The 20,306-nt window shown below is 44.0% G+C and overlaps 1 protein-coding gene across 1 annotated transcript in view; it reads right to left on the minus strand.

Annotated features, from left to right (window-relative positions):
* Positions 1-20,306, minus strand: part of LGR4 (leucine rich repeat containing G protein-coupled receptor 4) — a 58,160-nt gene that overhangs the window by 34,485 nt on the left and 3,369 nt on the right. Inside the window, exon 2 of the mRNA XM_072338865.1 lies at positions 2,687-2,758. Within this exon, the coding sequence (XP_072194966.1) occupies positions 2,687-2,758 (72 nt within the window). The remainder of the gene's footprint in view (positions 1-2,686; positions 2,759-20,306) is intronic.

A 20,306-nucleotide genomic window follows, 5' to 3' on the forward strand; every position in this document is an offset into this window, starting at 1 on the left:
CAGTGGACAAGTCCCAGAGGCAGGCTGCAAACAGTGAGCTGCTGCTGTGAAACATTAACAACTCACAGGCCTCACTTCATGGTTTTCAAACAAGAAAACTTGAAGAACTGAAGGTAGATAGTGTCAACTTATGGTTCTGCTCTCAGACAATTTCCTACTGCCCTACATCTGTGATAGCTTCTGAGCTGCAGACAGCTTTTCTTTCATAATCTTTCTGGAGGTTCCTATTTCCAAGGTAAAGAGAGACTATGGATAAAAGAAGTAACATGCAGTTACTTTCCCAAACCTTCCAAAGCAAGGCCATCACCTGCCAACTCTTTGTAGGAGTTAAACATAAGATAAAAACACTATTTTTTTTGTTCCTCTGTACTTAGTAACTATAATTGATTTGGGTACATCCAATTCTTTGACAAGTATCATTTTTACTGCAAGGTTGTTTTCATTTTCAGAACTTCCTTTAACTCTGAAGTCAGCTAGGAATGAATTTAAAGCTTTTGGGTGTTCACATGTCGCTCCGAGCTTAATGCCAGTCTTTTTTTCTTGCAAAATGACATGTTGGAATTTTGGGGGACAATGAGGTGCATGCAGCAGAAAGTACTTAGATTAGAAGCACAATAGATGGTGGCTGAAGGCTCTGCCTTTTTTCTTTACCTCCTGACACACCCCTGGGTTTATGGAAGTTACACAACATGCACACCCACCAGTTATGTTTTATTGCTTAATTACTTCTAGGGAACAAATGAAGGCTCCCACAGTCATCTCAAGTTGGGGATGGAGTTGAGAAAACAGCACTGGTTGTTGTTTCAACATTTGGTGTAAAATATAACTTAAACATTTTGGGGGGAAAAAAGCACTACAAACATAGACTAACAAAACAAGATACAGACATGCATTAGCGCATATTATAAAGCACACAGGGAGTGTTGGTCAATACAAATTCTGAGCCAAGCAAGCTTCCCCCAGGCCTCGAATTTCTTTTCTTTCTTTAAATTGATTACTCAAGCCATGCAGTAGCCTTTCGTATACCATGTCAGTCATACAAATATACCATTTGAGATCCTGGTAAACATACATTTCTCCACAAGGTATAGGAAGAGTTTACTGTAAATTTAAGCTATGCTTAAAGTAAGATGTAAGAAAACAGAAACCGGTAAACAGGAAAGAAAGTATCACAAATGCAATTCAGCAGACATTCACCTATACTTCACAACTTCACTGAACCAAACCAGAGCCACTTAAGCTCAGTGGAAGCAGAGATGTTTAACTGTATTAACAACAGTAGCTGCTACTTGTCAGGACAGACCAGAGACCAAAATCCAAAGCAAAGGTAGAACCCATCAATGGACCTGCATTGGACCCATCAATGCAGCTGCAGCACAAGGAACACACACAGGGAAGCCTTCCACTTGTATCCCACTTCTGGAAGACAAGCCTCTCTGCAGCCATCTCTATCAGCTTCGGCACATTTTTGGTCCACTGAGATGGAAAGGATGTATCAGTTATAGCAGATAACTAGAGTCAAAAGATTCCAGGCTTTATCTGTCATTTTGCTAGGGTATCAGTTTAACCTGCTGCCCTCTACAACTGGCTTTTTTGCTTCAGTTTCCTTTCCTTTAGAACTTGGAACAATGCTTCCCTACCCAGTAAGGGTCTGTCTCCTTTTGAGAAATGAAATGCTATTTTCCTGAGATGCACTCCTTGAAAACAAAATCTCTGAACCCAGAATTCAGTCCCAGTCTCTGCAAAATCAAACATGGGGACAGCCCTGTTTTCTATTTTAAACATTCTTTGATATGTTAAATACTACTTACTCTGGCACTGTGAAAATGCAAGAGGAAAGAAGTGTTTTTGCCTTTCCTGCTGCTTATTAGAGGAGGTTCTCGGCATTGTCTGGCAAAAGTTGAACCATTACCCTGCTTTACAGACAAGGAAACTAAGGCAGACAGAAATCACTCATCACTACTTACTGAAATAGTAAGTCAAAGCCTTCCCCTCATTCATCAACTCTGCAAACAGCTCTCAAACCCAATCCCATTTAGTGCTACGCTGTTAGGGAGTGGTTCAACTGCAAAGGCATCACCGTGAAGGCTTCAGTTCAGCAAAACACTGGGCATGTGAGTATGGGTGTTAAAGTTCAGAAGTGCAGGTACCACCTTAGTAAAACTCAAAGCTAAGAAGAGAGAGGGACAGCTGAGAAGTGGGTTATGGGAGCTGGAGAGTGATAACAAGTCCTGTACCACAGAACCTAAGGTTCTGAATCAGGTCAGGATGTACTTGTGAGCGCTGCCTCTGCAGCCTGCAGGAGCAAAGGGAGCAAGCTGCTCAGTAACTGAAACAACGTATATTTTATGGAAGTTATGCAACAGCTACACTGTAGCTCCATCGGAAACAATGGTAATTACACACCTCTCGTATCATCTTTGGATAACACTGTAATTAGGATGTGTCATCACTCTAGCCGTGATTAAAATAATTACTGTAAAAAGTCCCTTGTAAGTAGCATTTACTGTTCCGGTTTCCAAACATGCAGAGGATTATTATTATTATTATTATTATTATTATTATTTTTAAAGCATAACTGCTTTCTCTGTTCACAGCTTTTCTCAACGCTGTTTCCCCACCCATGTTCCTCTTTTACACGGCCACAGGATGTCATAGCAAAGTGAACTCGTGCAAAAACACTTACAGCTCTTCCAAGTAAGGAAAGTTCTTGAACGCATCCTCTGGTAGCCTGGTAATGTTGTTCATGCTGACATCCCTGTGGAAGAAGAAGCACAGATTGGTCAGTGAACAGTAAGGGATTTTTACACTCTAGGAAAATAAAATGGCAGAGGTGGCCTGATAAGAGACAGAAGCTTTCAAGCATCAAACTGCAGCAACTGTTGCTCAAAATACTCAAGCTAAACATTCAAAGTGCAGTAACTTGAGACTCCAGTCTCAGCAAAAACCTTTCCCATGAGCTGTTGGTAAAAAACGTTTTCTGCTAACAAGAAGACCAGAAACCTACAGGGGTATCCATGCATCTTAGCATCAATATGGTGCTGTTATTCACCAACTTCCACATGCATACAATTTTAACACGTGGTTAAGGCCGCTCTAAAACCACAGCATACGAAAAAAAAACTTTTCTAAAGATTATGACCACCCACCATGCAAATTTTCACCCCGCAATGCCTTCATTTAACAACAACAACAAAATAAATACGTGCATTGGGACTTAGTAAAGAGCTTCTGGAGCAACTGACAAGAACAGAAACATGTCCCAGCTGCACCAGACTCTTCTTTTTTTTTTTTTCCTCCTACAAAACCTATAGGCGTCCTCAAGGTAATAGTTTCAAGCAGATTTCACTCACAGGCCATGAGCAGAGGCAGGCCAGCAGCAAGTGCTTACATGATATAGGTATGCAGACCTGCTCAGCTTTCTGCTTTCCAAATGAGCAGTAAGTGGCAAACTTGGTGCCATCACCTCAGTTCACATCTATGTAACCATCACAGATAATCTCCTCCTAAAGCAAACCATTACTCAATATAAGAAGTAGCACAAAACCAATTCAGCTTGATAATTAAACTAATAACTGCCTAACGATTCAGGAAACAACATCAGTTCTTACTTCATACTTTGCTACTTCTTTGTTTCAGCATAAATTTTATGAGTTTAAGGAGAGATGCTCCTTTGTGCTGCTGTCACTGGAAAGCACTTCACAGACGGACACACAGCACCTTGTCAAGGACTCTGCATGCAACACAAGGCACTCTTTAGGACAGAAGTGCAAAATCCCATCCATCTGAAAGCAACGGCCTTGAAGTTTCTAGAGCCGGGAAGGTCCAGTCTTCAGAAGCTTCCCAAGCAATCACCAAAAGAGATGATGGAAATCACACAGACATCTTGCATGGCTGGTGTCCAAATTCTATGTAATTTCAACTTTCTTTGGGATCCAAAATTAGCGAAGAATGCTTTGCCCGTAGCCTGAAGTGTAAGCATCTATCATTCCAATACAGGCAGCAGACTCTCTGGATGTAAGCACTAATCAGAGCACCTTAATAACGAAGATTTGAGATACATCGCCCATATCCATAAACCCGATTAAATCTCATTTTCAGTGAAACTGCATTTCTAACACAAAGATGAAAAGATGTATTGCGATTCCAAACTCAGCACTACGAGATGAACGTTCAGAGTGCACCTACTCCAATGCTTTGCTGCAAAGCTGGTTTTGTTACTCAATTAGGAGCCACAGAAGTAAGTTCCAGCAGCAGACACGGTCAGACACGGGCAGCAGGGGCACACGGGTTTGTTCTTAGGGGACGAATACCTGCTTGTAATAGCAGAGCAACCTTTTGATCACCGTTAACAAACCTTGCTTGCCCTGAAGTTGAATGGTACACAGCAGCTCAGACTACATCTCTCAAAGGTGGTGGGTCTGCACCGTTGCTGGGATTGGAGCTCCCCAGCGCACCACATTGCAAGGCCAACGCCACCGGCAGCACGGCCAGGTAGAGCTGCAGCTCCCAGCAGTTAGCCATTAACTCGGCTTATCTGTACCAAGGAGCTGCGTAAATCCCTGCTCGCTTACCACCTTCGGCTGGGGCAGGTCAGGGCGTGATCAGGCACGGAGCTGGCACCGAAACTGCTACAATGAGCAGCCCAAGGTGGCAATGCGTTGCGCAAGAGTAAGCTGCACCGAGGGGATGGCATGAATCATGGCCCTATCATTACAATTAGTTTCACCATTTCAGGCAGAAGAGATTAACAGCAGTAAACAGCCTGGTTCTCCCTCCGACAACACTACTGCTGGGTGGCTGAGCCATCAACCAGGCTCGCACACGGACAACAGCTGCGGCCTACCCTGCAAGTTTCAGTCTCATTTCTGGAGAAGGAAAACAAAAAGAAAGATGAACCCACAAGCACCTTGCAGAAACCTCCTGGCAATATCGTTTCATTCTCCCAGGTACAGCAGAGACCAACTTCTCCCACCCGGCAGTCACAGCAACACCCGCTAATGAGCACAGAATAGGAGAACGGTGCTGGGGTCTCTGAACGGAGGGACATCTACCAACAGTAGCCAGCTACTGAAAAGGAGAATCTCAGCCAAAGCCAGTCACAATGGGCTGCTTAAGAATTGAAACACTTCTGTGCTCCCCTGCGCTCCACAAGCAGCTAACTTTGTGTCCCTCCACCTATCTTTTGTGAAGCTTAGAAGGAGAAAGGGAAGGAGGGAGAGGAGTGTTTGTTGAAGGAAAGAAGATCATGTTTCAACAAGGCACCTTTAAAATCCTATAAAATACTCCCTCTGAGCAAGCTTAACCTGTTTGCTGATAGATAATAGCATGTAATACTGTAGGCTCCATTCAGTCTTTTCCAAGGTCTGGGCCCTCTGCCACTGAGCTATTTAATTATAACACTTACAAAATGATTTAAGTAGAGTTATCTATATTTGAATAAAGCCCTCCCACCTACTTGTACAAAAACAATTAGGTAAAAGGTCTCACTCTTACGTAAAATTCCCCAGGTATTAACAGTGATCCAGCTTCAGTAGCACTAGGAAAAGCTGCAGTTGTTAATATGGTTTTAAAACTCAAATATTAAAGCCAGAAATGAAAATGTAATATAACACGGTGCAGGAAAATACTCGTCAACAATGAGTTGTCTATTATCACCAGGAACATTGAAGTGTGGGCAATAGTTTCTCTCCCCCTTTTTAGATAATCAAAGAGCTGTCGGTCCAATATGTAGCTGTATGGCATTGGTCACCACTTGGAACAGAATCAAGGTTAAGTCCAGCCAACAGAACTTCGGAAAAGGACACATGCTCTGAAGGCACAACTCAATGTGAGTCCCAAAGGTGCTTCTCTTAAGGCCTTGTTACTGCTGGTCGTGCATCTCCAATAGCCATCAAATAACAGCAAAACTGAAAAATGAAAATAGGGGACCAATTCTGGCTGCTGAAGGTCTCACAGGAGGGCTGGGCGCACTCCATACCGGATTCTTTCCACTGGGCCAGCATCAGTGCTTGCTGCATCCACGGTAATGGGTCAGGAGCTCCACAGAGAAACAGCAGGCTCGAGCAGAAGCAGAGCCAAGTGACCTAGGCTGGTTGAAGCAGAACTGCAGTGCACAGTGTTGAATCCCTTGGAGGAATGTGCAGACAGGATGAAAACCAATTTATATGCAACCAAATCACATCCCAGGAGGCAGTCTCGGTGGAGACCAACAGCAGAACTCCACCTCAGAGCTGCTTTCCCATTTGGCCAGTTCCTTCAGGATGGATATAAAAACTCTCAGGGGACAGAGCAAATCAGGTTGCATTAACATCCCATGTCTTAATCATATTCAGTATGTAATGAAAGTGCAGAAAGCCTGGAGGGTCAGCAGTTAAATTTTAATTAAATTCCTTCAATTAAAAATAATAAAAAAGTAGGGTTTGGTTTTTTTCTTCTTGTTGTTTTCCTGTATATTCCTGATAACAAGAAGCTAACAATTACCTTCCAGAAGCATTACTTCACAGCCACCACACTGAACACTAGCTACCCAGACTGTGAGTTCAATTAATACAACTGCAATACGTGGATCATTATATAGAGGCATGCCTGCCCCAGCAGCTAAAAATCATGAATGGAAGGCAAACAGACATCAGGCAAAGGAAAGATGATGCTTACGGAAAAGCCTACACTTGTAAAGTGACCTTGCAACAGCGTCTGAATTTAAACAACGGTGAAGTGACAGGTCAACTAATTTATTTCTTATTACCTTTTACACACTATAGAGTAGAATCATGTAATCATTAAGGTTGGAAAAGATCGCTAAGATCATCAAGTCCAACCATCAGCCCATCCCTACCATGCCCACTGACCATGTCCCTCAGTGCCACATCTCCATGGTTCTTGAACACCTCCAAGGATGGCAAGTGTACCATTTCATATTTCTCACTGCAAGGTTTGGCTTCCTCGGCCCATACTATTACTTAACAAGCATTAAGTATAAAGTAACACTGCACTTAAAACTTGTGTTCTCCAGCTTCTGATGAGGACTAGGCAGGTGTCAGCCCAACTACCAATGGGGTCAGGGCAGCTACCCACGTCCTCCCATCCTTACTGCCGGGTCCCAGCACAGTTTTCTCCTTCCAGATTTCATTCACTGATCCTTCTAATGAGACAAAAGGTTTGGAACCATTTTTTGAATTACGATAAATGTTTTTTCTTCATTTATCTTAAGTATGGTCCTATTGGCCCTGAAATGACCACGGACCTCCAACACTTGAACAGCGCAGTAACATTTTCTGGATACATAAGTTAATTTTGCATTCACAAGAAGCTTATCAGACATCGATTTATGCAAATGTTTCCTTTTCCACTTCTAAGAAACGTTCTTGTAAGAAAGGAAACATCCAAATATTTCAAGGCTTATTCAACCTCTTCCCTGATCAAGGTATTAACACCACTGCATTCCCACCCAGGAAATATATGGCCACTTCCTATAGACTCACAGCACCTTATCGCCTTTTGTTTGTACTGCAGCATGAAGCCAGCAGCATGGTTCAATGTGTCACTCTAACTGGCACTGGACAAACACCTGGCTGGAGACACTCCTTGCCTGGAAGGTTTGCTGCTCACCTGGGCATTCAGCCACTCGAGCAGTTTTTTAGGCAATGCTCACATGTGGATGAAGCACATAAGGTTCTGAATCGCCATTCAGAACAGCAACAAATCCTGGCTGCAGACGGGACTAAGGCACACAACAGCTTTAAGAAATGAGGTACACGGAGCCCTGCTTCAGGAAAAATACCACAAATGCACATGCATTCTGTTGATGCCAGTCAGCCTTGGGCATTTTGTTGAAGCAGGACCTACAACATTTTCAGTGACAGCCACAGAAAGGCTAAAAAAATGCCAGACAGGTCTGTTCCTGCAACAGAAGCAACATTCCCCTCTTTCCCCACCATATTTGTCCTTCCTTCTTCTCCTGTCACATCAATCTGTTTTTTTCCCTCCAACACGATGTCTTAGCTTTCTTTCAGACACAGTAACTAGCTCTAATGTACCCTATTCATGTGTCAGTCAAGCCATCATCAAGATACTGGAGGGAACAATACTTGTATGCAAAGACCTATTTTGGACTGGTATTTGAGTCACAGTGGGCCAGCCATTAAGCAATCACACGTAGGATTAATGGTCTCTGTTGACACATGGTGTGGAATTCACCAAGAAAAAGTTCCACTGTGTTATTACTAAAGGGATCGCAGCCCAAAATTGAAATACAGCACAAGTTCCTGCACTCCTCCACTCATTTTTTTAAGAGCCACAAGTTTGGTGTGGGTTTGGGACTGAAGGAAGAGCTTATTTTCAGCTGGAGAGTTAAACAAAATGCCTTTTGGTGTAAGAGTATTTCCCTTACAAATGTAGAAATTATTTAGCGCAGAGAGTGAAAATGACATCTCATTCAGGTTTTGGTATTTGCTTACTCTCCAATCTGGGGAGTGAGCACAAAATTGGGGCTGTGACTGCATCAGGCACAGCAGACAAGCAGCTTAAGGGTACATCGGTACCGAGATACTCTTCACACACCTACAGGTATCTATCATGGGACGGGACCAAGTGGCCCCACACGAGGTTGTGAAGAAGCGTGGGTGGAGCAGAACAGGAGCTGGGACCATCCGCATCCCAGGTCTGCATGGGATCCTGCACATCACACTGCCAACCCAGCTCTGGGCATGGAAGCTCCCCACGTGGTTCTATCACAGTGCTCTATGGCTTTCAAGTTTTTAAAAGCCACGTAGTACAAACCATTACTGACACCCAAGGCAGCTGGGATACTGCGCTCACCTTAGCGCATCTTAGATGCACACTTGCATCCAAACTACTCCTGACAACCGGCATTTGCTGGCAAAACTGGAGCTGATCTGCAGAAGCCAGCAGAGGTGACCAGAAGGAATTTTCACTCCATAGGCCTCCATGCACAAATCTCACAAGTGCAGTCTTGTCGTGGGGGAGAAGAGAGGACAGCAACAGGTTGTATGCTTTAGGCTACAACCTATGGCACCCCCAGGGCGCAGTTACAGGTGTGTTTGCTGATGAAGAAAGCTGTCTTATGTTCCAGTGTGCAACTGCTTGTAGGCAGCATGCTGTAATCAGATCATTAAAAAAATCAGACCAATCATCTAGATATAAATAACAACCCCTCTGCCTTCTGTCCTTCCTACAGCAAGGCCTCACAGGGCGCAGAAAGGAGGGAAGGTACTAAAGAAAGCAATGAGAACTTGACAACTAAAGAAGACACACCATGCAGCTACATCATCAACAAAATCAACACCAAATGCCCTAAAGGAGTTTGGCAGAAAGACATTTGCCACGCATTAAGCAAATGAAGTTTAACACTGTGCTTGCCGCCCACCCCAAACAGGATGGTACTGGCAGCTGGGACAATTGCCTTTACCATCTCAGGTTCACAGTAAACCACCAAGGTAAACACATACAACACTATACATTTCCATTAATGAGTTAAGTCAGTCCCAGGTTAGGGGTATATCAGAATTTTAATTTAAGGCTAAATCCAACACAGACGCTCCACGTGTGACAAGGTCAGTGTTATTTATGCTGCTACTGAGGGAACTTTCAAATATTAACAGCACCAAACTATGTGACATAACCAGCTTAATAAAGCCCATCCTATTTTCTTTTCCCTCCCCACCTCTCTGCTCCTCAGCCACAAACACACACAACACACGCTGAGCTCCATGCACAGCTCCAAGGGCAACTCCATGCAGCGTCAACACCTCCGAGGACCCGGAGAGCCAGGCTCACCCTTTGGACTCTGGGACAGCACATCTCACTCCACCTAGCAACAGCCCTACAACAAACAGTGCCAGCACAGCGCTGCTGGAGGAGCTGGCAGCCACAGCCCAGGCCGGGCACCACCAACTCTCCAGAGGCAGACGGGGACAGCCATGAATGTTTCTGAGCTGTCCTGAACAGAGCCCAGCACTTAAAATCACCAGCAGAAAAACAGTGCTATCCTTACATACACATACACGTATGAAAGTATTCTGCTTCCGTTTCGTCTTTTTGCTCTGTTAAGAGCAGATGAATGGCTGCGAATCCAACTTCAATAACTCCAAGTATTTGGAATCTTACTCGTTTTCTGCTGGTTTATTTTGGTCCGCTTGTCTGTCCCACCCAATGTTTAGAAAGCCTCAGAACTCTGGATAAGCCCCGGCGTTTTTAGCAGACCAAAGCAAAAAAAGGCAAAACAAAATTAGCGTATGAACGAAGTCACTGATAGGATTAAGTCCGAACAGAACATATAAACATTTCAACCAGACCAAACCTATACACAACGGTGCCAACGACTGGGAATGTTTTTTTTTTTCACTCGCATAACATGCATAGCTTGGATGCAACTAAAAATTATTTCTGGGGGAAAAAAAATAGGAATAAAAAAAAGCAGCTTTTTTTCTGCAGCACAGCTCTATAATTATCTATATGCTGTGGGAAAACAAAAAGCACACAGTGCTGCTTTCTAGTGTCAAAATAGATTTCATGGCAGCACCTGGAACTGCCTTTATAGAACTAGATGTGCTTTCACATGGCACTTTCGGAGGCATCTCGAGCTGGCTGATGACATCTGTGCTACCCAGTCCTGCTAAGATGCAAGAAGCAGGGTTCGGTAATTCTTAGTCGTCAGCTACCGCACAGCATTTTAAAAGGCAGGTAACTCCCTATTGGAGTAAAAGGCTTTCCACCCTGTTGAGTTACACTGGTTTCAGCTACATTCCTCTTTTCGATCTGAGATGTAGACCCAAGTCCACTGCACACAGGAAAATATAGAGGTCGTTCACATCCAGCCTCACCTCTCAGGGAGCCTTTAGACACTAAGCCAAGGGAGAGCTGTGCAAAATGCCTGCCAAGACACTCTTAGGGATCAGCTACAGGTTCAGCTGGTCACCCCTTTCACTGCCAGTACATGTGTGTGTGCAGCCATCACTGCCAACATTGCACCAACAACTTCAGAGCGCTGCTCACACACATGGTTTGTGTTTTCAGGAACTTGGCAGAGATGGGGCCCTGCCCTGACAGCAGAAAGAGGATGACAAATATATATACATATATACATATATATATATATATATATACACAAACACACTATCATTATAAACCATGCCTAAATGCAGACTTTGGGTGGCTGGAGAAGGGGCTCCCACTGCCACCCTACTGTAATCACCAGCAGGCCTGCTGAGCAACCAACGTGCTGAGATGGGATTTTGATGTAACAAACCTCAGTGAATGAACTCTGAACAAGACAAGGCTTCTTTATCCACAATTGCCCCAAAATGGAGCAAACATCCCCAGGATCAACACAGTCAGCAAGCCCAGGTTATCAGCAGTCAAACCTTTTCACTCACATGAACTAAAAGCATAGGTTTCAACAAAGAAGTTCTAGGGGAAAGTAAAAACAAGGGTGTAGGAAAGGCCATTAGAACATTTTGGACCAACTGACAGCCACGTGGGAGAAGAGGTTGAAAGTTTCCAGCTCACAGATGCTTTCTGAGGTCCCTGCATCCTGCAGTTGTGGGCCTACCTGCTCAATGTCACTCTGCAGCTATGGCACACAGCAGCTAGCATGGTGTGAGCTGATGGCCACGGCAGGGTTAACGCGCACTGCAAACCAATTAATAAAATAAACCACCCCACAGTTAATTTCTTTTTAAAGGAAAAGAAAAAAAAAAAAAAAAGGAAAGAAACTAAAAAAAAATGCCACTCTGTCACACACCCTGAGTCTACTGTTAGCGTAAGGAACCCAGCCATTGAGGCAGTCCCACTCCAAGCCAGCACATTCACAGTAGTTTCCAATAAACATCCACACAAGTCACTGGAGGGGGAAGAAAAAAAAAAATAAATCTGTTTTCTTTCATACAATTCCACAAAACTAACTGTCATCACAACCATCCTTGTGGCAGAAAAGTCCATATTTGCCCGCAGTTAAATCCGTCTGCAGCTGCCCTGTGGAAAAGACAGCCAATAATTGGCTTCTTTCACCTCTGTTAACCACGAACAAAAGTGTCATTCAGCTCCCAAATGGACAGAAGGCACCAATGGATGGGCAGCTAGCTGAGCCAATGGGCTGGAATAACAATAACCCTGTAGCATTTTCTTTTTCCTTTTGTTTAGTCTTTCAAAGCCCTTAATTAAGACCCTCACAAAGCACCCCTACAGGCTCCTTTCAATGAGGCATTACACGCCTGTTTTCTTGTATTTAAGGAAGAAAAGTAACAGGGATTTCTGAAACACATTAAGCAGTATACACAATTTCCACGTATTCACCACCGAAATACTGTTACATTTCAGCTTTTAAATATTATCGGCAATAAAAGACAAGTTCGAGTTTGCAGAGTCCCCTCTTTGTCGTAGGCTCCTTGTTATTTTAAGGTAAAAACAACATGCAATCGGCCATTAACGTGCCAGAAGGGCACGGGCTCATCCAGCCCCACAGCTGGATAGACAGAATGGATGGACGGAAGGACACGGTCCCAAGGACCAGTATGGGCTGAAAACGGCGCTTCTCTACACTCAGGTAGGCTCTGCTGGCTGAAGGGGCCTCACCAACGACCAGCTGTGTGTTGGTCTGCGATATAAGTGGAGGTCTTCAGTGTACCAAGAAGGTGCAAGCAGACCCTCTGAAAGCACGTAGTGCTCTAAGGCCTTGGCTGCAGCTCAGCAGTGGCAACCTCTCTGCTTCCTCTTGGCTGCTGTTTGTTTTACACTGACCCAAAAGCCAGATGTTTGTGCCTGTATTTACACAGCCCAAGAAGCAACTTGCCTTTCAGGAACTGTCTTCCAACGTTAGGAACCAAAATCCCTCTGAGTCTTGACTGAGGAGGCCAAATTAATGCCCAGCGGCTGCCACCTGTTCTATACAGTGTTCTCGCTTCCTCCTGCTACACGGAAATACGATGTAGCTCTACAACAAGGTAACAGAGTAAAAAGAAAGGAGGGGGTAATATATGTATTATTTAACTCCAAGTGTATATTTTGGGGAAGCCTGTCCACTAGGACTCCTCATAGCAGTGATCTCGCTGGAATTTCAATGTTGATCAAGCAGGAAATCTGCTCTCAAGTTGTTGCACTAGAAAGTAATTTAAATTGCAGAAATGAGCATAAAGTGTCATCCTAAGTGTGCTTGGTGTTATTAGATACAATCCAAACTCACACTGTGCCAATACAAATATCCTAACAAGAGCACTTGACAAAAGACCCCGCAAAACAAACTTCCAAACCACACGGAATCATACAATGATTTGAATTTGAGGGCCATCTAGCCCAACTTGCCTGCAACAAACAGGGACACCTACAGCTCCATCAGGTGCTCAGAGGTCCATCCAGTCTGACACTGCATGTCTCCAAGGATGGGGCATCCACCACCTCTCTGGGCAACTTGGGCCCGTGTCTCACCAACCCCCTGCTGTAAAAAAATCTTCTTTATGTCCAATCTAAATCTCCCCTCTGTTATTCTGAAACCATTTCCCCTTGTCCTCTCCCAACAGAACCCAAGTTACACTGGAGGTAACAAATGTCACTGTTATAATATAGTGTAAAAAAAGCAAAACAAGACTCAACTCCTCCCTCCCGCATCCAAAAAAGTCCCAGAACAGGCCACACGAAAGGGGAGACCTGCCTCTTGCTAGCCATAGCCCAGCACCCAGCACTGACAGTTCTCACCACCTACACAACCACGGCCTAAAAGCATAAAACAACACAGCCTGCTTTGCCAGCACAGTGGCACACAGGCTGGCGGAGCGCTTCTCAGTGCCCGCATTCCCAGCAGAACGAGCTGCATCAGCACACAAGGTATCCTGCTGGCACGACATCTGCACATCAGAGCACCCTGCCAGCTCAGCTCAGCTAGGAGGCACAGCCCAGACCGAATCCTTGTGCTAACTAAATTCTGCCGTAGAGCTCCAGCCTTCTTAACTCTCCCCTGATACGAACCAAAGATAATAATGCTTACCACTGCTGACACAAGAACCTAAGGAAGTTAGAACAGTTAGTGTGTTTTCTAGTTCCTCAAAATTCATAAATTTGAATGAGACCTTTCACAGTAACCCTCTGACAAAACTAAATTCGATACTGCTCACCATTACAGATAAATGAGGCCAAAGAAGCACTCACTATGAGTAACTTTATTGAAAAGGTCAAGTTCTTTCTTCAGTTTCTTCAGCACTCACATGACTACACTATTTAAACCTAAGTAGATTTTTATCACTAGACTGTCAAGAGAAAAACGGCATACTTAATGCAAATCCAACATCACAAGTATTTACATGAAAAACAAAGACCTACCACATGAACTATCTAGCCCACACTCTTTGCAACAGAGATTAAGGCTTGTCAAGTTTAATCATGTACATGGGATCAATTCTTTATATAAACACATCTAATGCACATCTAATGCGATGGAAAAGCAGGAGACCCACAAAAGGCAATCTGAGTGATCTACCTGCATTTCCAGCCTGCCTGGCTGTGTGTCCTCCTGGCAGCAAGCGTTTCACAGATGAAGAAAACTGGACATGTGATCCTGTCTCCTCAGCTACCTCCACACAAAAGAAATGTGAATATGTTTTCACTTCACCATATGAACAAATGAGCAAGGAAACGCTCTAGTTCTTATCTCAAGCCCAACTGATCAATGTGAATTATGTTCTGATGAAGAAGCTGTGCTGCTAGGAAGACAGGACTCTAATGGATACAAGGTGGATGCCAGCACCAACTCATTTTAGAGTCACCACCAAATCTGACAAGTATAAAGCATATGCTGTTATTTAACTCATAGTGGAGGGCCGGGTAATCCTGCAAATGACCAGAAACCACAACTTTACAAAAGAACCTTAAAATAAAATGTGAGAAAACTTTATAAATATGATCCCTCTGGTTTTGTCTGGTTGTAAACAACCACCAGGACATAATGAAGGCAGTTTAATGCAAATGCATACATAGCTTTGTCACATTCAAAGCACTTGATCTTTCCCACATATATGAAGATAGCCCATTTTATAAACACATTTGCTCTGTAATTAATAGCAGAGTTAAATGACTATCTTACCTTAATACAGGCATTTATATATCCCAGGGGTCCAACACAAACTAAACTTTTTAACACGGAATAGTTATGTACAGTTACATTGCACTGAAGGCAGCATCCTCATCCGGTTGATATACCAGGTGATATATTTTGTATAGCATGCAGATTAATGCAAGTTGCAAAAGACAAAGCTGCTAGAACTAATTCTGCACTTTCCCCCCAACCTAAAGGATTCCTAACTACTATTGCCTTAAAGTAGAAAGATTTGAAGGAAGGAACCGCCCAACGATGAACAACCAGAACGATGTAATCCTGAGAAATTTCCACCGAATTAAATATGTATTTTCTTGCTATCACAGGAGCAATCAGTCTGGCAATATTGCATCACATTCATCTCACATGGAGTCACGCTCTTTTGACATTTAAATTGTATATGACTAAACTGCAGTTGCTTGTAAAAAGAAATGCCTGAATTAATGGAAGTTATTTGCTAATTTATATTTCCTATTCACCTGAATCACCCCACATACAGCACAAGAAAGAGGTGCAAACCAATGCTTTTCTGTTAAGTACCTACTGCCTTTATTTAAGTGAGAAATTTGGTAGTTCTGTACACCTAGCAGCTCTGTTTCAGTGAACTGAAGCTTAACATGAAACGTAAAAGGTATAAATTACGTTTCCAGGACAGCTTCAGGCACTGCTGTGTTTGGAATTGCTTTCCAAGCAATGCTGTTCCTCCAAACAGACTAACATGTAGAAGGGTAAAGGGCAGTAAAGGTAATTATTGGAAGGAAATCTCTCCCTAGGCCAGAAAAGAATAATTAAGCTTGTGCATGTTAAATCACATAGGGGAAGTTAACACTGAAGTAATCAAGTGCAAATGATAGTAAGACCTATCTGCAGTTTTCTCAAAGGGAAATTAAGGCAGCACAATTGTTTAGGCAACCCAAACATGGCTTCCCCAAACTGCATTCATGCTCTTTGTATAAACATACAGGCTTTCCCTAGACACACACACACACACACACACACACACACACACACTCCCACCCCCCAGAGAAAACATGCAGTAACCCAGTAATTAAATGAGTGTGCTGAAACCTAGAGCAGTTAAACTGCATTCTGCAAGCCCAGATCCAACATAGTTTACTTATTGCTCATTAATCTCTCCACAGATAGCATCTTTTCAACAGTTAAAAAATGCTTAAAATACGCCTGAGATTTTCAACAGTTGAGGCGCTCATTGTGCTTCCACCATTACGTGGAGGAAACCATCTTGTTCAAATGGCTGTAACACAAGGGAACAGGTGAGATGTGCTACTTGTCCAGCCCTTCCTCAGAAGCCCTGGGCTGTTGTGCAAAAGCCCAAGGAAAGTCATTTGCACAACCCTGGGAAGATGGTGAAGCTGCAAAAGAATCTCCTCCTTCTACACGAGTTGCGTATCCGGCACAGAGAGCCTTTCTAAGGCACAAGCAATACCTTGTTGCTGGCAAGGCAGCACCACGAGAGCATTTGTTTGCCTTTTTAATTACACAAACACTCAGTTATTATTTGCCGAAGCTTCTTGGATGACCTACATACGTTCTCTAAAAATAAACTAGGTGCTAAGTGCTTTTACAACATAAAGCACATACAGAGCACATACTCCTTCAGAGTTCGGCGAGCGATAGGGAAATTCATGTTTAGCTCATACCTGTTGAAGGCAAGCAAGCTGGAGAACACACGTAACCCTGAACACCACAACACCGACAGGGGAAAGAAGGCACCAACTCTTACTTAAAAAGGCACCTAAAGTTTGGAAAGAAAATGTTGGGCGTTTACCATTCAAAGAGATCCACGTAGGCAAGCACATACCCACTTTTTGTCACGACCAATATTTACTACTCCGAGGCTGTAGGAAAAAGCTCAACGTACAGCTGTGCTCTCAGCAAATAGGGAACTCCATGCCGGGGAGAGTAGCGGGTAGACATTCCTAACTGTGCTCTCCACGGTCACAACTGAAGCTCATGGAGGAAGATGATTTCACATTGCCCAGATAAGGCAGAATTCCTTAACTTGGTGATTACTTTGGTACTTGCTCATGATATCCCTCAAACACTGACAGGACACTGAATCCTCAGAGCTGCAAATAATGGCATTAAGTGGGATATTTTTGATGTTCCTGTTATCTTTCCATTTTCCGTTGCTGATGGCACCAAATCAACCGAGTCTCAGTGATGTGCTTTGCCTGAAGGAACTGTGGGATGAACTTGGTTAGACAAAAATCCAGACTATTTAGATATATGCATCAACCCAACGTGTGTTACAGTACTTTTCCCATCCGTGCGGTTAGTTACTAGGGCACAAAAAACTGTCTCGTGTGAATGAAGAGACAGCAACAGTACAGGCAGTCCTACTCTTGAGCAGGATTTCTGACATGCTGTTGTTTAAACGACAATCTTCTCTTGGCAAACACACTTCAGATTTAGTTTACTGGCACGAATACTCAGGAGAGACTCTAAAAAGGAAACATCGGCTTTGCTATGCAATTGCAGAGGCTGAAGCCATGAACGACTGCTGTTTATTACCCTCAAAACCCTGCTTAAAATTCCTAACTGCACTTTTCTGGCCCAGGGTTTTGTGGGAAAGATGGTGAAAAACAAACAAACACGTAAACAAACTCCTTGAAACTTCTGGAACAGAGATTTCAAGCAAGAGTAAGTAAGTACTGAATAGGTCATTACTTGAAGCTGGGTATTCAAGAAATTTAGTCTCCACTAAACACTCAGCACAGCGCCAGCAGATTTGCCCTTGGAAAAGACATGGATTTTCTACACCTAGCAGAAGTCACACTAGTTCTGTAAAATATTAACAGTTTGGTCAATATTAGCAAATCCATTTTACTTCTTTTTTTCCCCTTCTTAAACCCAAGCTTTCCAGTTACAATCACAGAATCAAAGAATCATTTGACATGGTCCGATAGCGACAGGACAAGGGGGAACAGCTTTAAACTGCAAGAGGGGAGGTTGAGGTTAGTCGTTGGGCAGTAATTCCTCACTTGGAGGTTGCCGAGACCCTGGAACTGCTGCCAAGAAGCTATGAGTACCCATGTCCTGGAGGTGCCCAATGCCAGGCAGATAGAACCCTGGGCACACTGAGCTGGGGGGCAGCCAGCCCATGGCAGATGGATTGGAGCTCCGTGAGGTCCCTTCCAACTATAAGCCACACTATGATTCCATGAAAAAGAGGTTAGCTTCCTTCCAAGTTTTTATAACATGAAGGAGCCAACTGAAGGCTGGACGCAGCAGCTCTACCAAGAAGCAGACCCTGTATGCTGCCTGCAAAGACAGGACTGAAACATCCCATATGTTTGCCTTGTAATAACAGGCCTATTGAAAACACAACCATGCCGCTCTCCCCGTTGAGGTGCTGGGTCAGGCTATTCATGTGTAACTGTGCACATGTCAAGAAGGTAATGGGAAAACTCCCAAAAAACTCCCAAAAAAAGCTTCCCTGTCAAAAAAACCACACATTTCGCAGGACAAGGTTATAAAATGCAGCATCATTAAGCCAAATTAAACAGGTTTAGGCCTCCCCTGCATACTTCAGAAACTGCACGTCCAGTTGTGATTCACTGTTAATTGTGCACCATTTAAAAGCCCAAACACATTTTCTCTAAGCTTTTGGAGTGAAGATAGCACGTGTGAGACTCAGTGCTCCTCCAGGATTGGTCTGGGGAGAGAAAAGGAGGAGGTATGATGCTTAAAAAAAAGCCATCATATTTGAATAAGAAAACGCCGTGAGCACAGCATTTCACTGCAAGGGCCTCATTTTTCAGGGTACTCTTCACAACTTCACAAATTCTTTCCATTTTTTCCTCAAGGAAAAGAATTAACACTCCTTCCCTTACCAGATGGCGGCATCTCTCATACAGCTTCTGCAGACCACATCTGAGTGACAGTCCTGTAACAGTCAAATCGCTCAACACCCAAATGAAATGCATTCTGTTATTTTGGTTACATATTTTCAAACACGTGATGTAAGATCAGAAAATACCAGAAACTTTCTACTTCAGCACAAGGCACTGACGGCAGCAGTAACTCAGCAATCTTAAAAACAAGGTCAGCTCTTTTGCCAGGTAGATCACAAGCCATTTCTGCATGTTTTAATTACACTTTCTAGGCACTGACACATGGTAGATGCTCCCAATTTGATCACAAAATCATTTGAGTTGGAAGGGACCTTTACAGGTCGCCTAGTCCGACTCCCCTACAGTGCACACCCACAGCCCCTGCAGGTGCTCAGAGCCCCTACAAGCCCAGCCTTGGTTGCCTCCAGGGATGGGGCATCCCCAACCCCGACCAAACTACCATGTCCATGGCTGCACCCAGTTCTGCACCTACCACTGCTGGCTGCCTCTGTGTAACAAAGGGAACGCTAGCAACTGCATCGACATTTCCAAAAGGGATCCACAGGGATGGGAAACAGCAAAAAAAAAAAAAAAACCCAATATCACACAACCAGAAATCTCTGTTCAGACCACAGTTGGAGAATATCTTATCAAAAAACTGCAGCAGTACTTGAAAGGCAGGTATGAGAATTTCCCTACAGCAAAATCCTGGGCCAGTGCCGCAGCAGACAGTGAGCCGACCAGGTAGGGAGGACAGCCTGGACCCCTGACATGGGAAACACTGCTGAAAGCTCTGTTTACTTGAGTCTCCTAATGTCTTCATCCTCAGTGTCTGAAGTGACCATTTGTCTCTTTTCCATGTTTTCTTCTCCTGTCTTACCCTATCCTGCCTATCTTCCCCCACCTCTCTCACCTCTTTCTAGGATGACACATATTTCTCCAGTTCCTCCCCCAACTGCTTTGGATCTTCTGTCATTCCTAAGGCCCCCAAACCCACCAAGCTGCAGCCAAAAACCCAACCCTCCTGATGGAGCAACGCTGAGACAAACCAGTCGCTGAGGCAAACCAGTCGGCAGCCACCTTGCTACCTCCCCTATTTGCAAAACAAGCAGCAGGCAAACCTGAGCTGTTTGCAAATTCTCCAGACCATAAACACCACATGGGCTCATGCCCGTTCCCAAAGTGAGGATGAGCTTTAGGAATGAGCGCCAGGGCGGCAGAGAGGAGGAAAGAGCACAAGCAGACACTGGGACACCGAGCTCCCATTCCCTCTGAAAGGAGGATGGGTGCTCAGCCCTTCTGAAATCCAGGCCAGTAATTTTCTCCGGGTAAATAAGAGCTTTTGT

Source organism: Excalfactoria chinensis, chromosome 5 (genome assembly GCF_039878825.1).
Source record: "Excalfactoria chinensis isolate bCotChi1 chromosome 5, bCotChi1.hap2, whole genome shotgun sequence".
Taxonomy (NCBI): Eukaryota; Metazoa; Chordata; class Aves; order Galliformes; family Phasianidae; genus Excalfactoria; species Excalfactoria chinensis.